The 27,601-nt window shown below is 34.4% G+C and overlaps 1 protein-coding gene across 9 annotated transcripts in view; it reads right to left on the bottom strand.

Annotated features, from left to right (window-relative positions):
* The window catches only part of ARB2A (ARB2 cotranscriptional regulator A), a 545,745-nt gene that overhangs the window by 194,862 nt on the left and 323,282 nt on the right, over positions 1-27,601 (bottom strand). For all 9 annotated transcript variants that reach the window (XM_077139148.1, XM_077139150.1, XM_077139149.1 and 6 more), the window contains 2 exons: positions 7,619-7,735; positions 244-328 (listed from right to left, as the gene is read on the bottom strand). In XM_077139148.1, the coding sequence (XP_076995263.1) occupies positions 244-328; positions 7,619-7,735 (202 nt within the window). The remainder of the gene's footprint in view (positions 1-243; positions 329-7,618; positions 7,736-27,601) is intronic.

The following is a 27,601-nucleotide window of genomic DNA, read 5'->3' as shown; positions in this document are numbered from 1 at the left end:
TCAAGCTCCAATAGTACTGTCTATATTATTTCTAAATTGTTACACTACTCATAGAGTTTGTTGGGTAAGCCTATTAAACTACTTTACAAATTTCTGATCATTGATTATACTCGTGCCCTGTCTTGCCAATAATTTACTCAACAATATTCTGAACAATGCTCAGTTCAGAAAAATAATTCTACTTGTCATTAGAATATTTTTTTACCTTAAAAAATCATACTACATCTCTTATCAAACACATACCTGCTGAGACTCGGGGACAGTCGGGTAGCATGGATTCCACTGATGTGTCTAATGGTTCCGAGCTAGAGACCCAATTACAACAGTTCTGCAATGCAACAGATAATTTTCCATTGAAACATAATATAAGCCAAGACCAAATTTTTAGGCCTTAGTGATTAATTTATCCTATATAATCAACTACTAGAAATGTATTGAATTTAATTTGTATATACTAGAAAGCATTTTCTTACGTAAACAGTCAGTAATTATTTATGACCAACATGACTGGAAAAAAGTTTATCTTCTACAATTCAGCCACTCATCTGTGCTCACATTAAGAAAACATGTAACCTTCTGTGGATCATAATGCAATATATTTCTAAGAGAAGGACAGATGGCCAAGAAATAAACAAATAAATAAAGGGATTATATTTCAGGAAGATTGAAAAAGGTATCCATTTTCACCTTTAAGATTGAAATAAAATCCCATATTATTGACACCCGTTTCCAATATGAAAAAGTTAGAACGGACATAGCCGAAATACTCCTAAAGACTGGGAGAAGGATCAAAGGAGAAGGAGGAGTTGTAACAGAGAAGACAGATTTAACAAATGAGTATGACTGCTGAATCATTACACTGATATTTCTTTCAGTCTCCAGTGTCTTGGAGCAGCTAGAAGGAAACACCTAAAATTGTGGAACTATAACCTACACCAGAGTCTGAAATCTGTCCTTTGACTACTTGTTACAATGTACTTTGAAATGTATTGCTTTTTTTGTATATATGTTATATTCACAACAAAAAAATGTCAAAAAAGATTGAAATAAAAATAGAGTTTATCATATGAAAGAACAGCTACATTTCTACACTATAATCTTTGTATGTATAATAGTAGAAGAAATTTGGCCCAAATAAATACACTATCTTTTCATTTTCACTTCAAACTGGCTCAGTGGAGGCTGTATCAATATAGTTCAAAAGAAACACAACCCGGTGAATTGCAGCTGCATATCTAAAGACACAGAGTCTTCTGTATTAAAGATCAGCCTTTAAAGCAATCATATGCAACTCAGACAAATGAAATAAAAATAATGTATATCCCTTCCATACATTTTAAGTCTGTATTTGAAGTCTGCCATTAAAAAATGTGATAAATGTGATTAACTTCATAGGGTTGTTTATAAATTTCCCAACACACACACTGAATTTTCAGACAGGTTTTTTTTTTTTCTTTTTTTAAGAAATCATCCCATCAATCATGTTGGAAAAATCGTTGATTGTTATTCTGGTAAACAAGCACGTATTGTGTATTTTTAGATGCTTGCTGCCTTGGTTGTGCACCATGGAATCCGTCCTCACTGTGGAAAGATCCTTGACTGGTAGATCAAGTGTCTTATTGTATTTCCTTAATTCATTCTGTCTGGAAGAAGATGTCAGCTGTGTTGCAGTGAGGAGAGAATTTCAAAGGCCCCAGTCCCTACCAATAAAGGCCGAGGAATGGCTTTTGAATAGATTTGTCAAGGCAACCCTACTGTTCTGGGACCAGGGAGAGCAAGAGTAGCATAAAGGAAGGGTTGCTGTATGAGATTAGAAAGTAAAGTTCACAAAGCATGGCAGATTTCTGTAAGAAACAGTAGATCAATGAAACTATTGAACTGTGCAGAAAAAAAAACACATGAAAACAAACACAACATCTAGTAATGTTCTTAAATGCTTTCTCTCTTTTTACATTTAAAATGGATACAATATTAGTATTTTCATATATTACAAAAGCTTGATAGGTTAAAGTGGATACATTTGCTATAACTTGCACTCCTAATCTTAATTAGCAGCTGAATGCAAAATTATACAATGTAAGAGAGCAGAAATTATAAAAGAAGTAGGGTTTTAGAAGATATTTCATACATTTGAAATAAGTAAAATTAATATTACTATTGATAGAATACCACATCAGAGCCTTCTAGATAATGCAGAAGATTAGCACACAATTAGCCAGCTTTTATATACAATGTGACACTTGCTTGTAAGAAATAAGTATTCACCAAAGCAGTGTCAAGATATGTAAATGGATGATTTGTTTTATCATTCATCACAGCCCCTAATAAATTCAAAAATCATGACTTCTATAGGTACTAAAAATAGGCTCCCAATGATACAGAGAGAAAGCTTCAATGAAGAATGACTTTCTCTTTCTCTCTCTTTTTCTTAAACAATTCAGTCTTTTCAATGACAGCAATTAGCACTACAGACAGGCAGCGAGTAGGTATATATTTTAAGTATTATTCACCCTACCAGCACCTCCAAATCTGATGAAAGTCGGCTATTACCCAGGTGATATATAAGTCTTAATACTGCTCACTTATACTTCATATATGTAAAACTATGTCTTATAGTTCTGGTATTAATAAAAGTAATGGTACATTAGAATATGCAGATGATTAATTTTCTAACTTGTTTTCATTGACTTTAAAAGTTGAACAAAACGGTCTTTATCTAGGTAACCATTAACTCAAACACTTAAGGCAAAATATAAGTTAACATTTCATGATTCTTTAATTTAAATTTTTATCTAGGCACCTGTTTAAGGCTTGTATCTCTAGTGAAAACAGATAAAGCTAAACACCCTGTGGTTAAAGTTAATATGTCCAAAAGTTTTCTGGAAAGACAAAGTGCCTTTGTAAGATTATAAATGTTTGACAGTATGAGTGTAAATGTGTGCATGTGTGAGGGCCATTTAAACCCCAATGGGAAAAGTATATACAAACAGGGCAAAACAAGCTACAACTGCTTTCCATGCAATAGGGCATAACAAGATAAAATAATATAAGCAGATTGGAAAATACATGTAGAGAAAGATAGATAACATTTCATATGATTTCAATCTGCCTGAAATTCCATCTTGTCATATGTGACTCCCTATTCTGAGGTGAGTTTTTATGGTTTACAAAGCAAACCTGCTTCACTGTATTTCTATTGCTTGTTCTTCTCATCTGCTTCCCACTCCAGTTCTTCACAGCCCAAGTTTAGATGAAAACTAGTGAAGTGTCCTGGGCGGTGGTGACATAGGACAGCCCTAAAAAGGCTCTACTTAACCTCAAAATGGGCTGGAGTGTGTTCCTAAGCCCTGGAGACCTTACTCTTGTGTGTGCTGACCAGGGGGGATAGGAACAAAGCACATGCTGGACTAGAAGTACCAACAGAGCCATGCTGAGTCTCGGATGCAGCCCCTCTCATCCCAGCCAACATTCCTAGAGAAAGAAGGTCGTAGCCGGAGACAGCAGATTGGAACAAATCATGTATCTAGTATTTCTCTGAATTTGAGGGAAAAGGAGAAAAAAATAAAGACAGCATAGTGAGTGTTTCCTACAGCCAACTGTTTTCAATTTAAGGGTCTTTTACTTTGAGATTATGACCTTTCAAGTTTTTGTGGCTGTAAATTGAAATTTCTGAGAAATCAAAACGTTTGAGAATGACCGTTACAGCCTACAAGTGCCTATAGGCCAGTGCTGAGTGACTCCCTTTGATATTTGAACCAGGGGTTGACAATATTCCAGAGTAAGGCATCAAATGAATTAAAACATTTTCTTGAAAAGGTTAGAATTTAGCATATTCTGCTTAAAGAGAAAATTAGTAATTACGCAAGGTGTTTCAGATATATGGAGATGCTTGCTGCCCCGGCTGAATTCAGGTTTTTATTCATTTTTATTTCATGTGACTGAGTTGTAAATCGTCACGGCCTTAGAGTCGGAAGGTTTTGTGTCCGCAGACAAGCACAGCAACTATTCACCAGGTTGTACTTTCAGGCCCTACCCTCAGCAGTTAAGGGCGGTAAGTCAGGGCTCACGACGACGCTCATCTGGCTGGCAGGAGACTCCCAGGGGCCAGGCGCACGTGAGGACAGGACACTCGCCCACTCAGCCTTTACAGGCCTGGAGTTCGAGGTAAGAAGTGCCTCTGAAGAGCTGCCCTTATTTTCTGTCTCTCCTCATGAGGCTGGCTTAGAATCCATGGTGGCTCTTTCAGTTGAGAGTAGATTTCATTTGAAATAATTTCCAAAAGAAGCCCCTTTTGGCCTTCTTGTTTTTTTTTTTTGAAGAAACCACTATTAAAAAATTTACATGTGATATGAGAATATATGCCTTAACTTTCTTGTTGTAGGCTAATTACTAAAATTAAAAAACAGAATACAGTAAGCTTTTAGAATAAATAAATATTTAGCATCAGCAACTTTTCATATTAATTTACTCATTTTTCTTTCTTTTTTTGTATGGGCGGGCTCCAGGAATCCTTTATCATATTAATTTAAAATGCTTAGAAAACAAAAAAAAATATATTAATGCTTAGTATAATAGGAATGACTAAGGAATCTGTACCACTGTCCAAATTTTGAAGCAGTGTTTGCTGAAAGAATGGTGCCAATTCTCATGAGAACAAAAGCACCGAGCCATCATCTCTCTAATCATGTTTTTATGGACAACATCCAGTTAAGCCAAGATATTTTTTTCTTGAGAGATATTTGAAAAATATCTCAATTTTGGAGTTGACTGGAAATGAAACCAGGGTAGGAGTTGGTAAGAAAGCGGGATGCTGAGGAACTCAAAGATTACCCTACCACACCCTTCTCCAAACACTTGTGCCTGAGACAACTAGTCTTCTATTTTCCATAATCCAGGTTTGTTTGCTATTTATTATTTCAAGAGCCCATGCAGAGTGCATTGAGATTAAGAAGGAGGAGGGAGTCTCATTCTGAGTCTAGGGAAGCTGGACTCTCTCTTGCCAAACAAAACAGAGTTTGCTTTAGAAATCTTCTCTATGAGGGGATCAAACATTTATGTGGGTTCCTACAAGATATTTGGCAGAGATTTCTGTATTTTCCCTTTTTTGTTCTCATTTTTGGGAAGGGCTCTGAGCAGGGACAATTTCAAAGCTCCACCAAGAACGATCTAATTTTTAAATTTTTACCTCTGGGACATTATAGTGTTTTCTATAGTACACCTCATTTCTTTATCTAGCACCATTTTCTTTTTGAGGGGTTTTCTTTTGGTTATCTATCACTTTTGTCTCTCACAATAGTTCATGAAACAAATGGAATAAGAATTATTGTCTCTAATTCACAGTTTTAAAACAGTCAGAAAGATGGAGTGGCTTATGCAAGATAGTCTTAGTAAAGAACCTGGTACATTAATTATTGGTCTACCTAGTGAGTGAATATGCCAGCATCATTATCAAAACTTATTTCTCCTGACTCCTTGTTCTGAATTACTTACAATATGTCACTCTGCTTCCCACTCATAAGACTTTCTGAATATGGAAATCATTCATAAAAAATAAGGAGAATAGAGTTAAGGTGCTTTATATCATTTAGGGGTAAGAAAGTAAAAATAATAAGCTGTGATACATTAAACTTCTTTAAATTACTATTTCTTTACATTATTATTTTCCAACCATGTTTGTAAGGTGGATATTATATTTTTTACATGAGAAAATTGAATGTCAAAGATATTAAAAAATTTTTCCAAGATTACAAAGCTAAGTAAGTGCTTGAGTTGGAATTTGAAGATACAAAATACAAAACTCTTCATTCTGTTTTCCTAAGGCATAGTTGAAAGAAGTGAAAAAACTACGCAAGAGCTATAGCATTTACAATTTTACAAATTTAATAAAAACAATGCTTGCAAAAACAATTAAGGGCACCTTTGATTAAATTAAAATTTTGGCCCTTTCAGTCACTTAGATGAAAACATGCACAATAACATACTCTTATTTTTACAAGGGATACCTAGTTCAATCTTAGAAATACCTAAAAAAATTTATCTAGGGGGTGCAAGGGTAGTTCAGTGGTAGAATTCTCTCCTGCCATGCAGGAAACCCGGGTTCGATTCCCGGTCCAGGCACTTCCCCCCAAACAAACAAACAAGCAAACAAACGACCAAAAATTCAACAAATGGTGCTGCAGTAATGGGATACTCACATGTAGAAATAATGAAATGTGACTGCGCCATACAGCCTACACACAAAAAAATCTAAATGAATTTTGTTGTATTTGCCATTTGAGGCTTACAGGAAGAACTCCCAATAAAAAATGATGAACAAGCATGTTTCTAGTTGGAGACATATTAGTTATATGTAGAAAAGGGTTACTAACAGCTCATTTATTAACCTCATTATTTGTATAATGCTGAGCTATACATGTATCCACTGAGATAGATAAATAGAATAGGCAAGAAATACATGAATTTCCTCTTGAAAAAATTTCAACCTTTGGAAAAGGCAATTAAAGATGCAGACATACTATGAAAGGAGAAATAGAAAAAGCAATGTGGTCAGAAAACACCTGTGTGTTAGAACAGATCTGAAATGTGTACAGCATGGTGAAGAATGTAATAATAATATTTAGGATGAAGAAGAACAGTAATAATAGGTTGGTAATATTATGATAGCACCATGGGATTATATAGCCTAATTCTTCTCTCTATTCAAAACTCTTTCCAGACATCACCTCTCTGGTCCTTACAGCGTCACCATGAGGGCTCATGGAATCTACCCACAATACAATTCTTTGGCAAGAGGTCAGCCAAATAAATATCTCAATATTCAAGTAATAAAAACTGGGAGAAAGCCAGGAAAGTCAACCAGATCATTCATATAAATCTGAATGTGTGATCTGACCAAACAATTATTATGGCAGGGACTGCTAGTATCAATTGCTTATAAGACCAATAAGGTAAACCTAAATTTTTAAACAATCAGCCATTCATATCTACAATAGGAATGAAATGATGGGCTGACAGTTAAAACACCAACAGCGTCAACAAACAGCATGCCTGTTCAATGAGCCCTTCAGGCTCACTATCATTCAGGAAGTGTGAAAAGAAGCGTTCTTAGCCTGAGGCTGGACCACGGCCAGCCCCTGGGTTTCTCTTAGCTGAAGGGTTGGATTTAACACTATTTCACCTTCTCCCCCTACTGGCAGTAGTGAGCCCATCCATTTAAGAGTGGCACACACTGACTGCCTTTCAAGAAGACAAGGACGAGACTGAGTGTACATGAAGTACTTTCTTGTAATTAAGCAGCAACAATGCTAAATAGCTGATGGCAAAAATAAACATCAGGGAATAAGAATCCCCTAGCATTGGGACCTTCTTCAGCCAAGGTTCCTACAGTGTGTTATATGCATAATATTCTATAGCAAGGAAAAAATAGGGTTTTCAAAAAAGTATTTGCCCTTCAGAAGGGTTTTCTATTGTTATTTCAATCATGTCTAATCTTTTCTGTTCCCTTTTAATGTTCTGTTTCTAGAAATGGAGAATGGGGGTGGGTGGTGATATAAGTTGGTGGGGGCTCAAGATATAAAGGTTCACACCCATTCATCTCAGCATTAAAAGCCAGTCTCACCTCTCTCATCCATTCTCGAATCGTTTTGCCAGCTTCTTGATGCCACACATTGTGAACAGAGTCTGTCAACGCCACAGCAGTTACCTTACTTTTTACATCTGCTTCTCGTTGAATCATCTGTTTTGAAAAAGGAAAATAAAATATTGGCTATGTGTTTTTTCCTACTGGGTGTAGCCTGCTTAGTCATAGATAATATTATATTTAAAATGAAAATGCGATATGCCTTTCTGGTTCAAAGTTACTCTTTTTTGCACTGAAGACATGCCCTATTCTTATCCAGAGATTTGAAAAGACCTAATATTTTCTTTTAAAAAGATAATACCACTTAAGCCTTAGAAGGACGCAGCTCTATTATTTTCCATGTGGTTTGACAATTCAAGGATTAAAGGGATCACAGGGGAAAAAAGGGGGAATCCCTGAGGGTTTCTTTTACAAGTTTCTTCCACCACTCTCTATGTCAGTGCTTCAGGAAAGTTAGTACCCGGGGTTCACTGTTAGCTACTTAGAACTAACTTCTACTAATTTTCAGTGGATAGCACATCAGTAGAGAAAGATATCTTGCTTTGACTTCCCCAATTTAATAAGCCTACAATTCACCACAGTCTTGTAAATCCTTGGTATTTTTAATGCCCACAAAGATCGTTCTCTTCAAAGCTCGTTAATATAATTTTGCTTTCTAATGTATTTCTTTATGTCGACAAACTATTACACTTTAGCATGTTTATATAGATTGCTGTCTCTATAAAATTGAATGTTTTTTTTTTTTTAAGTGGCTTGGCTTGAAGACACTGAAGATTTCATCAATGGACTAAAAATAAAGGCATCGAAAAATAACAGTTCTACATCAAAAAAATAAAAACGGTTTTAATCTACTAACACTAGCAACCCTAGTTTGACAGTACAAATATAAGAAAGCTTAAAAATTGCAGTAAAATACAATAAATGCAAGTCTTGAATATTATGGTAATACGCTCACTATTTCTTTGTATCAGATGTCTTTTCTCCCATGAATTCCTCTATGGAAGAAAAAGAACAATTTCTCTATTATTTGTTATTCATTCTATGATCTGTCTATCAAAAATACAACACTGCACTTAAAAAAAAGGGGAGAATTCTGAATGGTCTATAAAAGCTGATATAGAGAACACTGCAAGCCAGGCTTCTGATACCAAATGTGCCTATTTGCCTTATGAATTAAAGTCCCTCTTTCTCTTTTAAATTTCTTTAAACCCTGGATATGCATATCCCCTCTCAGTGAACACTGCCTAATGGGAATCTAATTCACTAATAATGCTGTGTCAGCAGCATTTCTACACCTTAAGTCTTTGTGCCCTATGCTTCCTCTTGAATAATGTTGAATGAAATCTTAAAATCAATGTTGGCTATCAACATCATAACATGCACCTTACAATACCAATAATATTTTTCAAAGCAAAAAAAACCACTTCTATTTCAATACTTTACATTAATTATTAAGTAGCATGCTACCTAGATTTTATTTTAAAAATAGATTCTCATTGGATCATAGTAGCACCAGAATATAAAAAATTAAAGTGACATGAGACAATAAAAAACAAAATTCCACAACAGAGACTCTGCCTCACTCATGAAGAATTCATCTGTCTTTACTCTCATTTTCTAGATAGCAACATTTTTAGTGATCTAGAGCAATTGCTACTGAAGTTATAAAACAAGAACATGTTTTTCTGGTGTTATATGAATATTTCTACACTTTAAAATACTTTACCTGGATTTTGTGATGGTGTTTGTTAACATATACAGACTTATTTAAGGGAGGGTTTGAAGACACAAACTCTGGAGAGTCATTTACGAAATGAGATAAAATTAAGTAATGAATAGGCTGAGGAATTAGCATAAAATTAGAAAATCTGGGCTTAAAACACTACAAATAGGAAAAAATATATAGTAGTTAGGTGGACTATAGAAGAAAAAAAATCTGTAGTCTGTTTATCCATCTGGCTGATATTTCACTTCCTTATACTAGATTTGATGACATGCAACTTTTCTTCACATCACACCAAATCACATCATAGCCCAGTACGATAGCGTTACACTGCTATAGTCCTTTACAATTTAAAAAAGAGCCATTTATTATTAGAGGTGGGGATTGACCAAATTCCAGAGGATCTCAGTGAAGAATTGTTTATGTATGAACTTAGTAACAAAGAATTTCAAATATTTGACTATTTAGGATTAGTAGAATTGTGAATAGATGACAGTCTTAATAGTCTAGCTTTTCAGGCTATTTACTTCTGTTTCAACCTTGGTGCAACCTAATCTAATAGCACTAGAACCATCTGTAACTGCATTTCTGTCCCAAGCCTCTGCTGCATGCATTTGTTAGCCTAGTTTAAAGTCTACCTCCCCCACTCTTATCACCTCCACAACCAATGAGCATGATAAAAAATGCAGGCGAGTGGTGATGGTGCAGATGGACTGAAGACAGGAATCAGGACTATGAGACACATCAGAGATAGACTACAGCTAAAGCAAGGAATGGGTGGAGGCACAGCTGGGCAGGAAAACAACTTCTATAATAGTCTATAATAGAAGGCCATAATAGTCAAGAAAATGCAGAAATCTTAAAGGGAGGAAGCTAGATTATAAAAATCCGACTATATGCCAATCTAGGTTGAAGATGGTGGTATTCAATTAAATAAAAATGTTGTCCACTTGTCTTGGTTAGAAGATTAGCTTTTGAAGGCAAGGAGATGTTGCTGTTACGGGGAATCTCTGTCATGCAGCCTTTGGAAGTGCTTTCATATCTCTAGCCCAGAGCCCTGAGTTTTTGGGTATTATGAATCCAACCCGATTCAATACTCCCAACATAAATGGGAAGTAAACCCTGAACTGAATTGGCTTTTACCCTAACCTAAAAGAAATGGATAATTTAATGTGTCACATTTGTGGCCCAAAACAGGAAATAATTTAGAGTCCAAGGGGTCTTCTGAAAGCGGCCAGTATGGGGTTGGGGTTAGGAGTGGATGACTGTGCATGCATGCCTCGATCTATATTTGCATATATTCTATAGTTTAAACATGATTTTGAGGGAAATGTTTTAAAGTGTTCCCATCAGTGAAAGCTATTACCTTATTTAAAAAATTCTGACATGTGTTATACATATGCACTGTCAGAGTTACAGCACGTGAATCACTTGTACAGGAAAGAATATTTTAAAAGAAAAGCAAATAACACATGTTTCCTTCAAATTATGATCTGACTACTATACATTTATAAATCTGAGGACCATTCCAATTGCATGAGAATGAATGAATCATCACTGGTTAATAGCACAGTCGAGATTTGAGATGCCTATATATATATATAACACACACAGATTAGCTCCCTCTAGAGCTAAAATTTCAGATTAAGTTGTTTCAAAGGTTTATACATTAAGAAAAACTGGTATCCCTTCACATTTTCAGTATGCAGGTTATAATTACACTTAGAGCTTTTACTTTAGTATAGTCTTTATGTGGTTCGATAAACTATAATACTTTACCACAAACCTCTCCTACCACTTTACATTTCTGACAGTACATCCCCCAGCGTATGGCAAACCACCCTGTGTTATAGGACCCATGAGGTTAAAGTGTGCCCTGTGCCAAGATGGCTAATCAGCTGAGATTTGGTTTGGCAGAACCTTTTCTCTTAATGTCAGAGACTGTTTTTTTTTCATTATTTTTTCTGAAGATAGTTTTGTATGAGTCTATCTCAATAGCATGGTATTCACAGAGCAAATATCATCTTTGCTGCAACATTAAAACCCTGGTACTGTCACCCAAGGCTCTTGAAGCACCTCTAGTGATCATAATGAAATATACATATTTCAGTAGATGAAATGTGAAGACTAAACTGCCCAGCAGGAAATTCAGACAAATATGTCATTCACCTCTCACATGCTACTCACAGTTCACACTTCTAATCTGCATTCAATTTTTTTTAAGTAGAAGCTTCAAGTAAGCAATTTTGTAAGAAATGCAGTGGTAAAATTCAAGGACTTTGGAGTCAATTCCCTGGGTTCAAATCCTCACTCTGCCACTTCTGGTTATGATACAGCTTTCTGTGCCCCAGTTTCATCATGGGTGAAGGGAAATGATAAATACATTTAAGTCACATATGAGTATTAAATAAACTAAACAGAAAGCAATTAGCAGAGGACCTGGGACACAATACACAGTATTATAACAGGTGATCCCACAAAAACACACAATGTGAACTACTCCATATGTATAAACTAGTGAATTTTACCCTCTAAATTCAGAAGAAGCTAAAAGAAGTTAATTTATCAATGCATTTAATGACAAATGTTACTTTAAAAAACTATAGATTCATAAAGGAAAAATTTATGAAGGGCTATTTCTTCCTCTGCCTATGTGTCTACTGCTATAACCATCTGGCTGAGGAGTGAAAGGGCTGATTATTGTGCCTGTTTAAATCTTATCATCAGAATACTAGACCAGTCATAGCACCAGCACTTGAAAAACAGAATTGTTGAAGCCTCCCGTGGCAGCTCCACTTTCCTCCCACTAGTGAACCCTTTTGGAATTATATGGGCTGGCAGCAAAGCACAGAGCTATGACTTAGCAGTGCCAAACTGGGGGAAAGAGAGGCTGCTTCACCACTTTGCTTCTACATAGAAGACATGTATCTGACTCTGTTTTTAAGTACGTTATAAAACATGTCCAGAGGAAGGCGGTATAGTGTTGTAGTTAAAAGCATGCATAGGCTTTAGAATTAGATGTATTTAGACCTTTATTTTTGGTTTAATTATTGTAAGAAAAGAAAAATGGAAATAATAGTCATAGTTACCTCATAGGGTTGCTGAAGGATAAATGAGATAAAGACAGGTAAATGTCTTGGCATAGTGCTGACATATGGTAAGCAATCCATGTCAGTTATTATTATTATTACCTTGACATTAATTTCTAAAATGTATCCTTCCCTTTAGATATTTTATCTATGGACTCTTCAGTGACATCAGCATTTGCACTGACAGGGTAGCAATTTTGAAGTGTCATATAACTGCTCCCTACTCCTCCTTCCTTTGTAAAGTGATTGGGGCTTGCTTAAATGTTTTTAAAGGACATAATTAGGTATTAATAGGATGACCATAAATTCTACTTTGCAGAGGACAGTGATGGTTTATGTCTATTGACCTGGCGTAATTATTAACGCTATCCCTTTTTCACTGTTAAAAGTGACCTACTTTGAAAATTTTATGGCCATCTATGTACGATCTAGCCCAGAAGTTAAATGTGACTTTAGCAAAGGCTCAGTGATTTGAGCATACATCCCAAACCTACATAGTTGTCACTATAAAGATAATCATGTAGGAAAACATACAAGAATTGTTTCCAAAGGTTCCTAAGTTCAAAACTTAAGAGTAAGCCTTAGTGCTACGCTGAGCCCTCACAGATGGACGTGCAGTCTCACACCCTGGCTAGGTAAACATGGCCAGCTGGATCTCTACTGTAGCAACAGGATAAGACAACATTCTCTTTTCCTGAGCTTTGAAGCCCTAGCTTCAATTCTTACAACCTTTGTCTAATTTCAGGAAGGAAAAGGCTCTCCACGGGCAAGAACACCAAGGGATAGGGTATGTAAACTGAAACTTCTTGGGTCACATGCATTTATGAAGATAAGTCTCCAGCCAGCAGTTAGGGAATGGCAAGTTATGATTTATTATTGCAGGCAGCCAAAAGAGAGCAGTAATAACTTCCTTTTCCTTTTCTCCTTAGACCATGCTGCCACGTGTAGGCTCCCTCAACAACAAAAAAGCATGTGTGAGGTAGGTCTGTAATAAAAAGAAAAGGGAAAACAAAAACAAAGCAACAAATATTAAGTGATTGACAACACAGGAATTGGGAAAGATCAATGCTTTACAAAAATACATGATGTGAGAAAATAAAGCAATATTTGAAAAACTATTACTCTTCCATTCAAAAAAGCAGTTAATCCCTATTATGGAAGAGACAAGATAATTGTAAAAAAAATAATAGGGGACACATATTGAGAAAATAGTGTAAGTGATTATCAAGGTGGTTTATTTGATAAAGTTTTGTTATGTAATGTTATAAGGCTGACTATAAGTTGGTAAGATATTGTAAAGAAAAGATTTGAAAATTACAATGAATATATATGAAGTGAATATATTATAAAAGTATTAAGTGAGGACTAAACATTGCCAATTTACAAAACTAAGGCAGGCTTAGCTAACGAGACTTCTAGGTGGAGACGAATAGTCTTAAATGGAAAAATGAAAAAAACTATAAAAGTACTATATGCCAAGAAATAATGCATCCATCTGACACAAATAAGCCAGCAAGAAAGTTCACAATAAGTTAAAAAAATCATGCGTGAGTCTATATTAATTGGTATAAACTAGAAGTAGATACTTAGGTTATATGAATTATTACTCAATACTCTTTGAATGGCTTAAAAACTTGTGGCAAAGAATTTCATTAAGTTCAGCTGGGGCAGGCATACACATTCAGCTGGAAAAGAGTTAATACAGTTTGGTTTTAAAGCATACCATTTTCTTTTGGTTTGGGAAAAAGAAAGGTATAGGGATAAGATTTCCAGTCATGATATATAGTAGATAATCAGAGAATAGGTGACTATATTATTTTACACATTTCTCTGCAAATCTTTACATTGAATTTCTACACATTTGGTGCGTCTGAAATTTTGCTAAGGTTAACAAAATTATTCTAAAATAATTAATACTATTTCTATTAAAAATTCAGGTTCCAGTTACATGAAACCTGTTTCAATATATTTAAAAGACTGTTATCTGGCATGACCAGGAAAATCAGTGTTCTAATTTATCAACTGCTCTAGTAATAGATTAATAAAGTTGAGTAAGATGTGACTTCTGACCCTCAGGAAACTTGCATAGTGGAAGAAAGGCAGATTCAGATACATTCTGTAGAGACCCTTAATTTTCAGAGTACTTGTATATAGATTATCTCATTAGAACAATTTCTTTTTAAGTATACTGGTAATTAAGGGGTTACACATCCATTTTATAGATGAGGAAATTGGCCTCTAGTGAATATAAGTGACTTGTCCATAGTCATGTAGTTAGTAGGTTACAGAGCTAGATCTTTTAACTCCAAATCCTATGTCTTAAACACCATGGCTATTTTCGTAAAGCTCCCTACGTTTTCCCTTCTGAGATACTTATTTGTAATGCTTTGCTCACTGTCTTTCTTTTTCATCGAAATGAAGGCTCTGTGAGGGCAGGACCATATCTGTCAGGTCAACACCACATCCCCATTCCCTACATAGCGAGTGGGATATAACAGGTGCTCAAAACTTATTTGTGGAATGGATGGAGGTGCTATTCCCAGAATTAGATCAGAGGAGGTGATAGTTAGGACATTAGAGTGATGTCTGGCTTAGGGTATTTAAAATAGGCCATCTTGAAGGTTAAGTTCTCTAGGAAACAGATTCTGAGATGGAGTTCAGCATACAGGATTTTATAAAGTGTCCTTGGGATCAACACCTAAAGAAGGGAGGAGAATGAAGCAATAATGGGCAGAGAGAGACGAGGAAAGGTGAGATGCAGGCCCAACCAGTGTTGCACAACCTCAAGGGGAGCTCTGGACTTAGAATGGTCCTTCAGAATTGTTCCAAGTTGGGTCTAGATGACTTGGCCTTTAATTTCCCACCCTGCTTTCTGTTGCTAGATTGCCCCACTGCCGGCTGAGGCAATCCCTGAAGTAGTTGACATCTGAAGGCTGTCTGCTGAGAGCACTCTCAAGAGCTGGGGCAACTTGTCTTTTATTGAAGGACAATTTTATTGAAGGACACCTCACAGTGTCCATCATAGGCCATAACTGAAATTACAGCATTAGCCTATTGCCCATTCAAATCTAAATTGTCTGTCCAATCTGCCTAGCACTTTACTGTCTTATCCATGTACTCAAGGACATGTGATTTAGCTCAATAATATCTAAGATCAAATAAATTTTTCTTGGCTTTTACATTTCTCACAATCTGACACCATATTATCTAGCCCATCAAATTTTGCTTTATTCCTCAATTAAAGATCATAAAGGGGAAACCACAAAGCTAAAAGATTGAGAAGTATTGGCATTGAAGAGCAGTAGGAAATAAAAATCACAAATTTCAAAAATTATCCTAAAAATCCAATGAAGAATGATTTGATTTCTTGAATTTCAAATGAAATGCATACGTCAGAAAAAGCAGGCATACCTGTGAATTCAAACCTTAATGCATTTAAGTACAAAATAATCCAATACTTCACATAAGGTAATTAATCATCACTATTTGGTGTCTGCTACAATAAGTTTAAACCTGTTGGTGTTGGTAGGGGGTGATGGAAGGGTGAGTGTGGACAGAGAGGTTTCACTGTGAAAGCAGCTAGGTCAGCTTTTAAAATCTCAGCCTTTATACCCTATCACAGGAAGAAAAAAAATTTCTAATAATTTGGGAACTACAGATATTTGAGATCTTGATTCTTTTCCAGATCTTAGTTGCTCTATACTCTTTACATGTTTCTGTGTTTTTACCTCTAGAAATTAAGGATAATCTGAATTATCTAATAAACTGATAGAACTTCTTCTGTATAGGCTCACATTTATGCAACTGAAATGGTGTGGCACTGGCCTAATTCGCATACATTGGGAGAGTCTTACTTTTAGATTCTAGTGAAGGCATTTACTCATTGACAAAGTAAAGCATGATCAGTTTAATCAAAACCATATAAGTGTTTTTAAAACAGGATGCATTAACCAGTTGTAGGTTATTAGAGTGTCCAAACATTGAGAAGAGGTTGACACCCATTTTTAAATGGGAAAATGCCATCATTATAATAAATGTAAGTCATGGGCTTCCTGCATTGCTTAAAAGTATTTGAAGAAGGGTCTCCAGATGGCTTTTCTACCTAGAACTTATTCTAAATACCCAAACCTTATGTGCCTGCTTAAACAGTCAAGTGAGTACTATCACTAGAGGAAATTTCTCCTCAACTAAGTATTTATAAGGGTTGTTTAAATGCACACTCCACTGGCCAATAAATGTAGAACAATCCTTTTTAAGGTAGATTCTTAAATATGATTCTGATTACACGTTAGATACATTTTTCTTATGAAAGCTTATCTCCCAGCTCTGAAATGATAATGAAAGTCTGTGGGAATAAATGGTTTGAAATATGTTCACCTCAGAATGGGCTTTTTTGGGATTGTTATTTTACTGCCAGAAAGCATATAAACATTGGGTGAGAGAAAAGAAGGCATTTGACTAGAAGTACCTATTTGCCTCTATTTATGGCTATATCTTCATTACACAGATAAAGAACAAGCATACAAACCAGTAAAAGATCACTTCTGAGTTCATATATTAGTGAACCATAAACAATAGTCACTGTGCAATAAGTATCCTCTATCAATATCCACCTTAATGGAAAATACTGGAGTAGCTCTTCAGCTACCTAACAAGAAGACAAGAACCCTGAAACCTATCATTTAAACATCTGGTTACAGCTTTGATATGAGATGGAACTGAGAAATTTATAGTGAGAAAGAGTTTATCAGGGAAAATTATTCTATAGGCTATTTTTACAAATTCCACTTACCTTCACATGTCTTTTCCTTAGCACTTCTTTGGGGGTATATTCTGCTAGCTGATTCAGTGATTTAAGGTCTCTACACTACTATCACTATATTGTCTTAGTTTCATGAGTATGAAACAATCCAAACAGCAAGAATTTTAAATAAATATATTTAGGCAGCACAGTACAGAATATTTAATAAGCAACAGTATTTATTATGGTAGAAAGCAGAATTCATGTTGCATCACGCCTTTTGTTAAGTAGCCAATTTAGCCAATATGAAATCCTATAAAACGGCAAAAATATAAAATCGAGTCAGTAGTTCACTAATTTAGAAAGTCAATTATATGTCACTGTTTCATATCAGGTTAATTACTTCATTTGCATTTTTAGAATTTTAAAGTTGTTCATGAAAGGTGACAGACTGACAGCACCGGAGATTGAAATTCTTACACCATTTCACTGAGTGTTAATAATATAAAAGGCAATATACAAAACAGAATTACACATAGTTTTTATCTAATGAGATTATAAGTGAAATAGAGAGATAAGGTACAGGAATGTGAGAACAAGAGGTGTGCTTTCAGAAAAACTTTATTGATGAGCTAGGGTGAAAGGGAAGTGTTAACTTGCCTGATAGCTTCACTATCGCTCTTCTGGGTATATATGCATGAAAGAATGGAAGTCAAATATCTACAAAACAGCAGCATGTAGGAAGGGAGGACAGTAAATGTCATTCAAGAGAAGTTAAAAAAAACTCTAGATTGAAAGAGAAAAAAAAACCCCAAAACTGTGAGGAATTCAAAATTCAAAATTTCAAAAGAAGGTATTTCTTGTAATCAGCGGTATAATAAGAGGGGAAAATAGGAGATCCTATCATAGGCAGAGCACAAAAGAAGATGATGCATAGGAATGAGGAACAAATGCTGAGTTTCCATAGCTCTGATTCCTCACACTCTTTCACAAGAGCCCAACCTGCCACTCCTCGCTGTGGGTGTCATGCTGAAATCTACCATATTACTTTCTGTCACTAAGATGTGAGGAAAAGCAAGGCTTCCCTAAGTCTGTCTCTTCCCACACAACCCCCAAGCACACACTATGATCTATTTAGTACCCTTCTCCCTCAAACAGAAGGGTAATAAACTTGTCGCTGACTTTTCCAGTAACTGAATTAAATGTTTCTACATGGTAATTTGATGTTGATGCCACTTTTTATTCAGTCTGGGCGGTGGGAGTGGGTGAGTTAGACACTAATGTGTTAAAACTTACAATAGTCATGAACATAATGCAATGGTATCTCCTATCGTCTTTTATATAAAAGAAAGAATTTACAAGTAATGTCGTGGTTTACTGAAATCAGTTAAAATATTAACTAATATTGACATGGTTCCACCTTTAATATTACATAGAAGAAAACAGTGAAAAGCTGTCAGGGCTATTGGAAATTATCAAGTCCAATTGTAAAGATGAGAAAACTGAGGTGAAGCAATTTAGGTGTCACCCCTAGTTTCTGCAGACATGGGATAACTCCAGTACCTGACTCCAGGTTCCATAACTGACAATGCCACTCCTTCACCTTCTACCACAGGCAACTACCTAAAAGTACTCCACCTCCTACCACACTGTACTACCTAAAAGCGCACATGTCATTAGTTCCTCGATGACATGTCCAAGTGCTTTGCTTCCTGGTAATACTCCAGCCTCCAAACATTTACTTTTACACAAGTTCTGGGCTGACAGTCCACCATGGTGCTTTGTACATATAAACTGCTTTAACTCTGTGGACTGAATGGCTGTTTTTTTTTTTTTTTCTCTTTTTTTTGATGAATTTGGCAGGTAAAGTCAGTCAGACTGATTTCTTCACGTAGATACTGACTTCCTATGGAAATGAATGCAGAAACATTCATCTTTGTCAGAAATTATATCAAATTATTCAAATTTATTGGTGAATTACAGAAAACATCCCAGCTGATAAACATCTCAGTCATATGTTTTTTAGAGAACACTTATGGTTTTGAAAAGATAACATTACAATGAGCTTTCCAATTCTGAAGCAAAGATGTTTGGATAGGGGATGGGGTTTGTTATTCAAGATAATTTATTTCAATCATAAAAAACTCCAAAGATGTCCAGAATCATAAGTATGAAACTGTATCCTTCCAGATGGCTTTGCCCTCATTTTTCTCCGCCTTGCTATAGCTCTTTCAAGACCCTTAAAAAGCAGCATCTAAGACCCTTCCTGTCAGCTTCCGCCATTCCCACAGACAGCCTCACGTGGACACTGCTTCTCTGGCTTGATGTAATAAACGATTAACTACAGTACAGCGGTGTGATGTGCATGCTATTCTTTGCTGTACTACATCCAGCCATCTAAAAAGTTAATGCAAGCGTATTATGATCTGAAATGAACTTTTTATAGGCAAAAGCAACGTCCGACTAGGAGGGTAAAAACCTATTATAAATGGGCTGGCATTTGATCGCTTATAGATGGTCAGTACCAGGAAAAAACCTTTTAAATTATAAAATGTTGAATATAACAAAAGCTGCCCCATATTGATTAATCAGCGTTTTGTTTATGACCTGATAAGATCTAACTAGGTGGTGCCTACTCTTAGTAAGTGACAGACATATTACTAAAGATCGGAGATGAACGTGAATTGGCTAATGCTCTTATAATGTTATGAAGAAATAATTGGGAAAAGAAAAAATACCTGTAAGAAAAATAACAAAAAGTATTTCTCTCTGAACCATGTATTGACTTTAAAGTAATTTTTTCTAAGAAATTACATAAAACTAGTCACTTTTAAACTATATGTTATTTAATAAACACTACCAAGAAATCACTTTGGAAAATTAGAATAGAAAAAAATCAACCCAGATAATATACATATCCATTTCTCTTTGAAAAGATAAAAAAAAAATTTTTCTCATTAAATACCTATTTAGTAGAAACCAATTTAGTTTGTCACATAGCAAATGTATTTTACAAATTGTATTTAAAACTGCCCACCTTGTTATGCTCAGATATTTTCTGATATTCAGATTAATCTTGACTATACTAAGAATCTTTTCTGACCCTTTTTGGTGAGGGTGTAAAACATCTGCCATGAAAACTTTAAAATCGGCAAAAAATACTTTATTCTAATGACTCATATTACAAGTCAGTCTTTATCTATTAGAAACAGGGCATGACTTAACAGCATATTTTCATATATATGATATGATGAAAACTCTAGAAGAGCAGAAGACGAAATTTTACCAGTTCTGTCATGGATCTGATTAATAGGAGAAGAGAGTAAAATAATTTTCTATTTTCTGTAGGCTTCTGATTTCTTCCCATATTGGAGGAGGGGAGTGGATGGGGAGAAAGAGAAAGAGAGAGAGTTTTATTGGAAAAACATATTTAAAAAATAACATACAATGTTGTAAATGTCCTTAGAAATTATAGGTAGTGCCTTGATTTGAAACATGAGTATCGAGGTTTAGAATGAGTGGACATTACAGTTCTAAATAACAAATAGAACAAATACTTATATATTATGTAAATATTTCAAACTATGATTATCAATTGAAAATGTTTAGGTAATTATGTTGTCACTTTTTTTTTTAACTAACTAGTGACTGCACTTCTAATCCACAAATGTAGTTACGATTAGAAGCACATTCATTTATTTCTACTCATTTTTAAATGATCAGCTGAAATAGAGGATTAAATACAGTCTTTAAAGAAGCGTAAAGGACTCCAGGTCATTTTTATAACTCAGAATATGAAAAACTTACAAATAGGATCACTGAAAAATTTATAAAAGCAAAAAAGTACAAATTATTGCTACTTGTGTTCTTCATTCTTATCCTTTGCTTTATCTTTCTCTTGACCTTTATCCAAATGAATCACACTAACTCTTGAATGCTTTCTCTCACTTGATTTCTAAAGCTGTTCATCACACTTGCTGGCTAGAAGCACAGCTGGCAAGGGATCTAAACCTCATCACTGGGCAAACTTGCCCTTCTGGTTTTGCCAAGAATGACATTTCCAATGGGGGGGTGGACAGTTACTGTATGGGATACTGGATACTGTATTTATTTGGGAGCACTACATATAGGTATTAGAATAAAATCAAAATAAAGAATTAAACAGTCTAGAGTTCTCTAAATTCAATTGTTAATTAAAGTATGAGATAGAAATCAGCTGAGTATTTTTACTCATTTCCTGAAGCCACAACTGAGGATAAGCAGTGCCCCCTAGTGTCAATAACCACAGGCAATAAAAACTAAAGGAAAGTTGCTCTTGTTAACTGACCTAAAATTATTAAAAATATATGCATGTAATAAATTATAAATTCATCAGTATTCTAATTACAAATTTACATGTAAATAAAGGCACATCACATAATTTTAAATTTAATACCGATTTGCTTAAGAAGGTGTGCATACCCATCTACCCGCCTCAAAACACACACACACACACACACACACACACACACACACACACACACACTGAACAGAGACTGACATGGCCAAGATGTCTTTAATGTTCCAAGCAGCTCAGAAAAAAAATTCTACCCAGCACAGCATGCCATGCATGAAGCGGGTGTCAGCAAGCCGGCAGACTCACTCACTGTGAACTGTGAAGACGTCTAATAGGAACTGCTGAATACATAATACAGGCAGCATGGCCTGACTGGCTCAAGTGGAATGGCCAGAAAGGAGTCCGAAGGTTTCAAACCCATCAGAGATTGTAATTAAATTTGTAATGGGTGTTTAGACAGTTTTCTCTTCTGTTGTTATTAATGGGAAGTTAGCATATTGAGTCCTTATTGAAGACTGATTTTGAATGCTGTAAATTATTATGTATATTCTGAAAAGTGAATAGTAAATTTTAAATTCAAATAAATAAAATACACATCTCTTTGGAAGAAAATTCAACACGCCAATTTCAAATATTAAATTGTACTATGTTTACTTGATGGAATTTTGATTGGGAAATAATTTTTGATATAATCTAATATATGAAAAACTTAGGCATTCTTTTTAAGGATCAATGAGACATCTTTGACATATGAATAACATACAAAACAAAATGGTAAAATTACCTCTTGTTCTGTTAAATACTGTCTAGGCAATTCATTTATTAATAGAAGTTTTTATCATAGAACCCATAAGTGGGGACAAAAAAAAGCCATGAAGAAAACGCCTATACAAATAAAAATGCCATAAACAAGAAAGATAGAAAGAGCCAAGAGACTCTTGTCTTGAAGAAACTAGTAATGAAAAACAAATTATTAGAAAAACTACCACTTAATTTCATTTGCATCAAAAGTATGAGGAATAAAAAGTTCAAGGCTATTTAAAACATGCATTTATATAAGGAGCCATTTATGAACTACTTTTCCACATAAACCAATAATGCAAATACTACTAGCTTTGTATTTTAAAAAGCAAAAAAAAAAAAAAAAAAAACCAATAGCATAATTAGGCTTTTTTTTCATAATGAGGCTTTTATGAAAAGAATCCAATGTGTATTTATATTGTTCAATCTTTAAAATGAGGAAAATGAAGATGCAGGAGTTTAGTAGACATAAATATAATGTCCAGAATGACAGTTAAGAGGAGATAGGCTTTTAGGCCTTTGAGAATAATTTCTACTTAAAACAGAGCTGACATTCCATTTAAGTTTATTACAAAGTTCTAAAATGACTAATATAAGCTCTGTAAAAAATAAATGTAACTTTGGCAGGGCTATAAAAACCTTGGGTAATTAAAGAACAACAACAACAAATTCTTTCTTATAAAACAATTTAGGTAAATTTAAGGATGATATAAGAAACAGTTTTATTCAGAACAGATATGTTTCTGTTCACATGTTAATTGTACTAACAAATATTTTGTTGCTTCAAAAATTGGGAATTATGTCTCATAAAAATTTCTATAGAAAATCGAATTTTATTCCAAAAGAATAATAAAAGCTACCTGCTTCGATAGGTGATAGTGAAAAATCAAAGCTGTGCCTAATCATAAGAGGAGAGACCTTACTGCACGGTAGAACACTTGTACCTTCATGACATGTTTATGGAATTGGCATAAAATATCAAGTAATTTCTAGAACTCTTTGACAGGCAAAAACATTTTATATAAGTAGTTGTTGCATTTGCTCATGTTGAGAAGGAACTTGCCAATTTTTGTCTTTGTGAATACTTACAGTTTCTCTTATAATTTAACTACAGAATATCTGGTGATTATTTGTTATTAATGTAGCCATAAAATTATGTGAGATTTCTAACTCTACCCCACAACTCATCTACATAAATTCCCAAAAGACCCAAGAAAAAGACAGGAGTAAGTTCTAAAGGTTAAGAGATAATGGAAGATCAGTAAGAAAAGCTTCCATTTTGGGGGATAAAAATTAAAGATTTTCTTAACATTTTTTTAGATTTAACTCAGAACACTTCTGTACAAGTTGATTTTGGAGATGTATCAATCAAAGTCGAGCGCCAGGTTTTTTTGTGGAAAAGAGAAAGGATAAAGGTACACAGGTACGTGCCTGTTACATGAAAAAAAGTGCTAGGATAGGAGTATGAAGACTGTGAAACTAAGTTTCTGTACAGTGGGATAGAAATAGTGCTTGAGAGGTATTATCACTCCTCTAAAGTCAAAAGAAATGGAAAAGGTTTCTAATTCAAATAGTCTCTTATCAGCATTAACATGTTTATGATTACACTTGATTCCTTTCTACAGCAGCTCAGATAAGAATTTGGAAATGTTTGTACACAGATACCAACAAAAAGTTATATTTTAAAATTTGAGTTTTGAGCTTTAACTTCCTAAAGTCCACATAAAGATGTTCAAATAAAATTTTCTTTTGTGTATGTGTTCCAAATAACTATAAATGAGAGGATTTCTGTAAAGTGTGTTGAGGCAGAAAGAGAATAGAAAAGATAATTTCAAAAATACATTTGTTCATTTATATTATCTTGGGGGAGTGAGGAAGAGTAAGAAAAAAGTAGTAAATTATTATTTTATTCAGAAATTATATAATCCTTTATCTGTTTTATTCCTTATAAATGAAAAATTTAACATAAAAGAAAGTGTTTTAATTTAGTTTTAGGACTTACTGATTTTTATGTTTAAATTTTTATAATCTTGAAACTTTTGGAGCATATATGTGTGTGTGTGTGTGTGTGTATCTATACACATACACCATGAGTTAAAAATCAAAGGCAGAATGGAAACTTGTTTTAAACAATCAGAGGTATTTAAAAATAGCATACACAGTGATAGGAAATTTATAAGCACATCCCGGATGGTGCGATGTCAAATTTTATTTCTTTAGTCAAATAAAAATATATCTTTTGGGATTTAATGAAGATATGTATTTAAAAATATAATTAATGATTAATGATTTTTCTACAAAGTTACTATGGTATTATTAGAAATTCTCAGATTCTAAATATACTATAAAAGCAAGATGGTAACTTCTAGAAATCACCAATCTAAATATATGAGGCTTTATCAAAGGGAAACAGTGAAATGAGGGTTGAAATCAGGGTATCCTTCCTTCTATGGTTTAAAAGTTATTATTCCTATATTTGAAAACCCTTTAGATTGGAAGCTTTTTGTCAGTTCTTTGCTTCTTCATTAGATATGAAAAATTAATGGACTTAACTAGACAAGATTTTACTGGCTGCTTCGCTATCTTGGATCTTCATAGTTTCCGGCATCTCACAGCAAAGCACCCCCCAGATTCCCCAGAAAAGTTTTAGAAACAATTCTGCACACAGTGAACATACTTCACATCATGTCTCTTCTGGCACGGGGGAGGCTTTGGAGAATGTGCTTTTCTAATCTGGGACCCTGGGTAGTACCTGAGCCTTTTTATAAAAAAGCAGACATTATTCTGTATCTTCATAATTAAAAGGAGGCCAATTTCCTCTCTTTCCTATCAAATACCGAATTAGATTTCTCAAATTTGTGTCCATATAAGAAGTTGATTATGTGGTATAAATTTGGAGGGACATATACAGCAATTAAGGCAGAATTACATGGCAGAAAGTTTGGCTAGCTCAAATGTGTGTGTGTGTATATATATATATATATAGTCGCAGCTGCTCATGGTCATTTCTATTTGGAGCTGGCGATCAGTCCTATACAGGGTTTTCAGGGGCTCTCCTGTAGCGCCATATACGTTGTTGGTTGTATGCAGGCAATAGTTCTTCCACATAACTAAGCAAAGCACTTCCAACATCTGAATTAGCTCGTTTCATATGGGCTGCTGTGAAATAAAGAGACTCTTCTGAATTCTGAGGTAAAAAAGCTCTCTTCCACTTGTGAGATTTTTTTTTTCTATCAGGAGCTTAAGATATATATTCATTCATTCAGAAATGTAAATTTAACCACAAGAGACAAGTAAATTATGCAAGATGATGTACATTTCATTTTAGCTGGGGAAAAAAATGTACAAACACTATACAATTCCATTTCAGAAAGCTATACTTGCGTCAAGTTGAGAAGCACAGAACAAAAGTTGAAATGTAATATCCATGTTTCCACAGATTGCATTCAGTTTTGAAGAGCTATTTTTAAGCATACGAAGAGGATTTTCATATCAATACTTTTACATGCCTCTTTCATTGATATTTTCAGAAACTGTTTTCCCAAACTACCAAACTTGCAATAAACCTTCAAAAAATAATTTATGCTTTTTTCATATTTTTATGATTTATATATAACAATGATTAACAACTTTAGATATTCTAGTTAAGCACAAATCACCCACAAATCTAATTTTATAAGGTCACATTTTCTCAAATATAAGATTTACATAATTTACATAATAATTCTATTTGCCAGCACTTCCAGTTGCTGAATAATTTCATTTAACTTATGTATATACCTCATTAATGTTATAACTTTCAGAGGACATCTTAAAACAGTAAATTATATTATCTATCAGCTTGATGTGGTAATTGATAAACATTTAAGGTGTTCCAGGCTTAATTTTAAACTGCAAATTCTAGCATTTCTGAAGTAAATAACAGAAATATGATCTGTAATATTTTAGTATCAAAAAGGAGAAAAAGGTTTCTATGGCTCATAATATATTGAATTATACTACAGTGATATCACTGAGTAATGTAACTGATGCCATGTTTGTCTGTTAAATTTCTATATTATAACAATATTCAGAAATACTGACCTATTTAATGACAATAAAACAGCATATATGAAAAAGTCCTGATTTTGCAGTAAATGTTACTAAATATACTTCTAAAACCATTAAGGAATTCTTGTAGCAGAGTTTAATTACCAACAGCATAATAATGAAATTCGACCACAACACATTTCTAAATCTTTGCCAAAAGTAAAAAATTCACATAGGCTTTACAAAACAGCAAGCTGGTTGGTAGCAGGATATTGTTCTGCATCTTGACAGAAGCCTACGTTTATCTCACTAGATCCTCACTAAAGATGAAGTAAAGAGGTTGGGGGTAATGGGCATTTTCTTGATAATTAGCTGTGAGGGCAAATATGTTCCTTGTCAGACAATATAAATGTTGATTTAGGGACCAGCCAAAAAGAAGTGCTAAACTGCAAAACATTTATTGCTCAAGTTCCTCATAGATTTGAAGACTTTCTTAAACTTAGGTTTCTAAAGTCACCACCAACTAACACACCGCCACTGTAAAAGTTATGATATAATGAAATATATTTTACCCATAATCAGTATATAGCTGCTTAATCATTTCTGTATTTGACATGTTTAATAACATTAACATTACAAATAATGATGAATAGCACCAGGCAAGGATTTCTGGATGATTGTTTCATACTGAATCTAATATAACTCCTTATTTTCTTAAACACAAAAAGCAATACAAGCTCCGCTGAAACTAAGGAATTCATATTAATTAGTAAAAACAAGTGGTAACCTGTCATGAACAGCAGTAAATTTTACCTTATGTCTAGGTTTAAGAGATCATCTTTAAATAAAATGGTTTTAAATTGTAGGTTATATATGCTGTTTTAAAAACAAAAATAGCACAAGGTAAGTGGCATAAACTCTGGAAATTTTCTTTAACGTAGCTTTTCAAATATCTACTCTATAGTGCACTCAAACTGCAGAAACATCCAAATTAAGGAAAGAGAAAAAGACACTTGTTTGTAAAAAGGGCCTCTATGCAAAGGAACATCTGAATAAAACTGAGACATCTGCAGTAAAGTTTTACCTTCTCCCTAGAATGTTTGAGATGAACTCTGTGTAACACTGTCTTCCAAGAAAAGACAAAGTGATCAATGTAAGAACACATCAGGCTGTCTTGGACAGGCCAATCAATGCAAGAAAGAACCTTGCCCAGGGCCTTATGCAAATAGAAGCACGTCCTGCA

The sequence above is a fragment of the Tamandua tetradactyla genome, chromosome 21 (genome assembly GCF_023851605.1).
Source record: "Tamandua tetradactyla isolate mTamTet1 chromosome 21, mTamTet1.pri, whole genome shotgun sequence".
Taxonomy (NCBI): Eukaryota; Metazoa; Chordata; class Mammalia; order Pilosa; family Myrmecophagidae; genus Tamandua; species Tamandua tetradactyla.
This window is presented reverse-complemented; position numbering and strand designations above follow the sequence as displayed.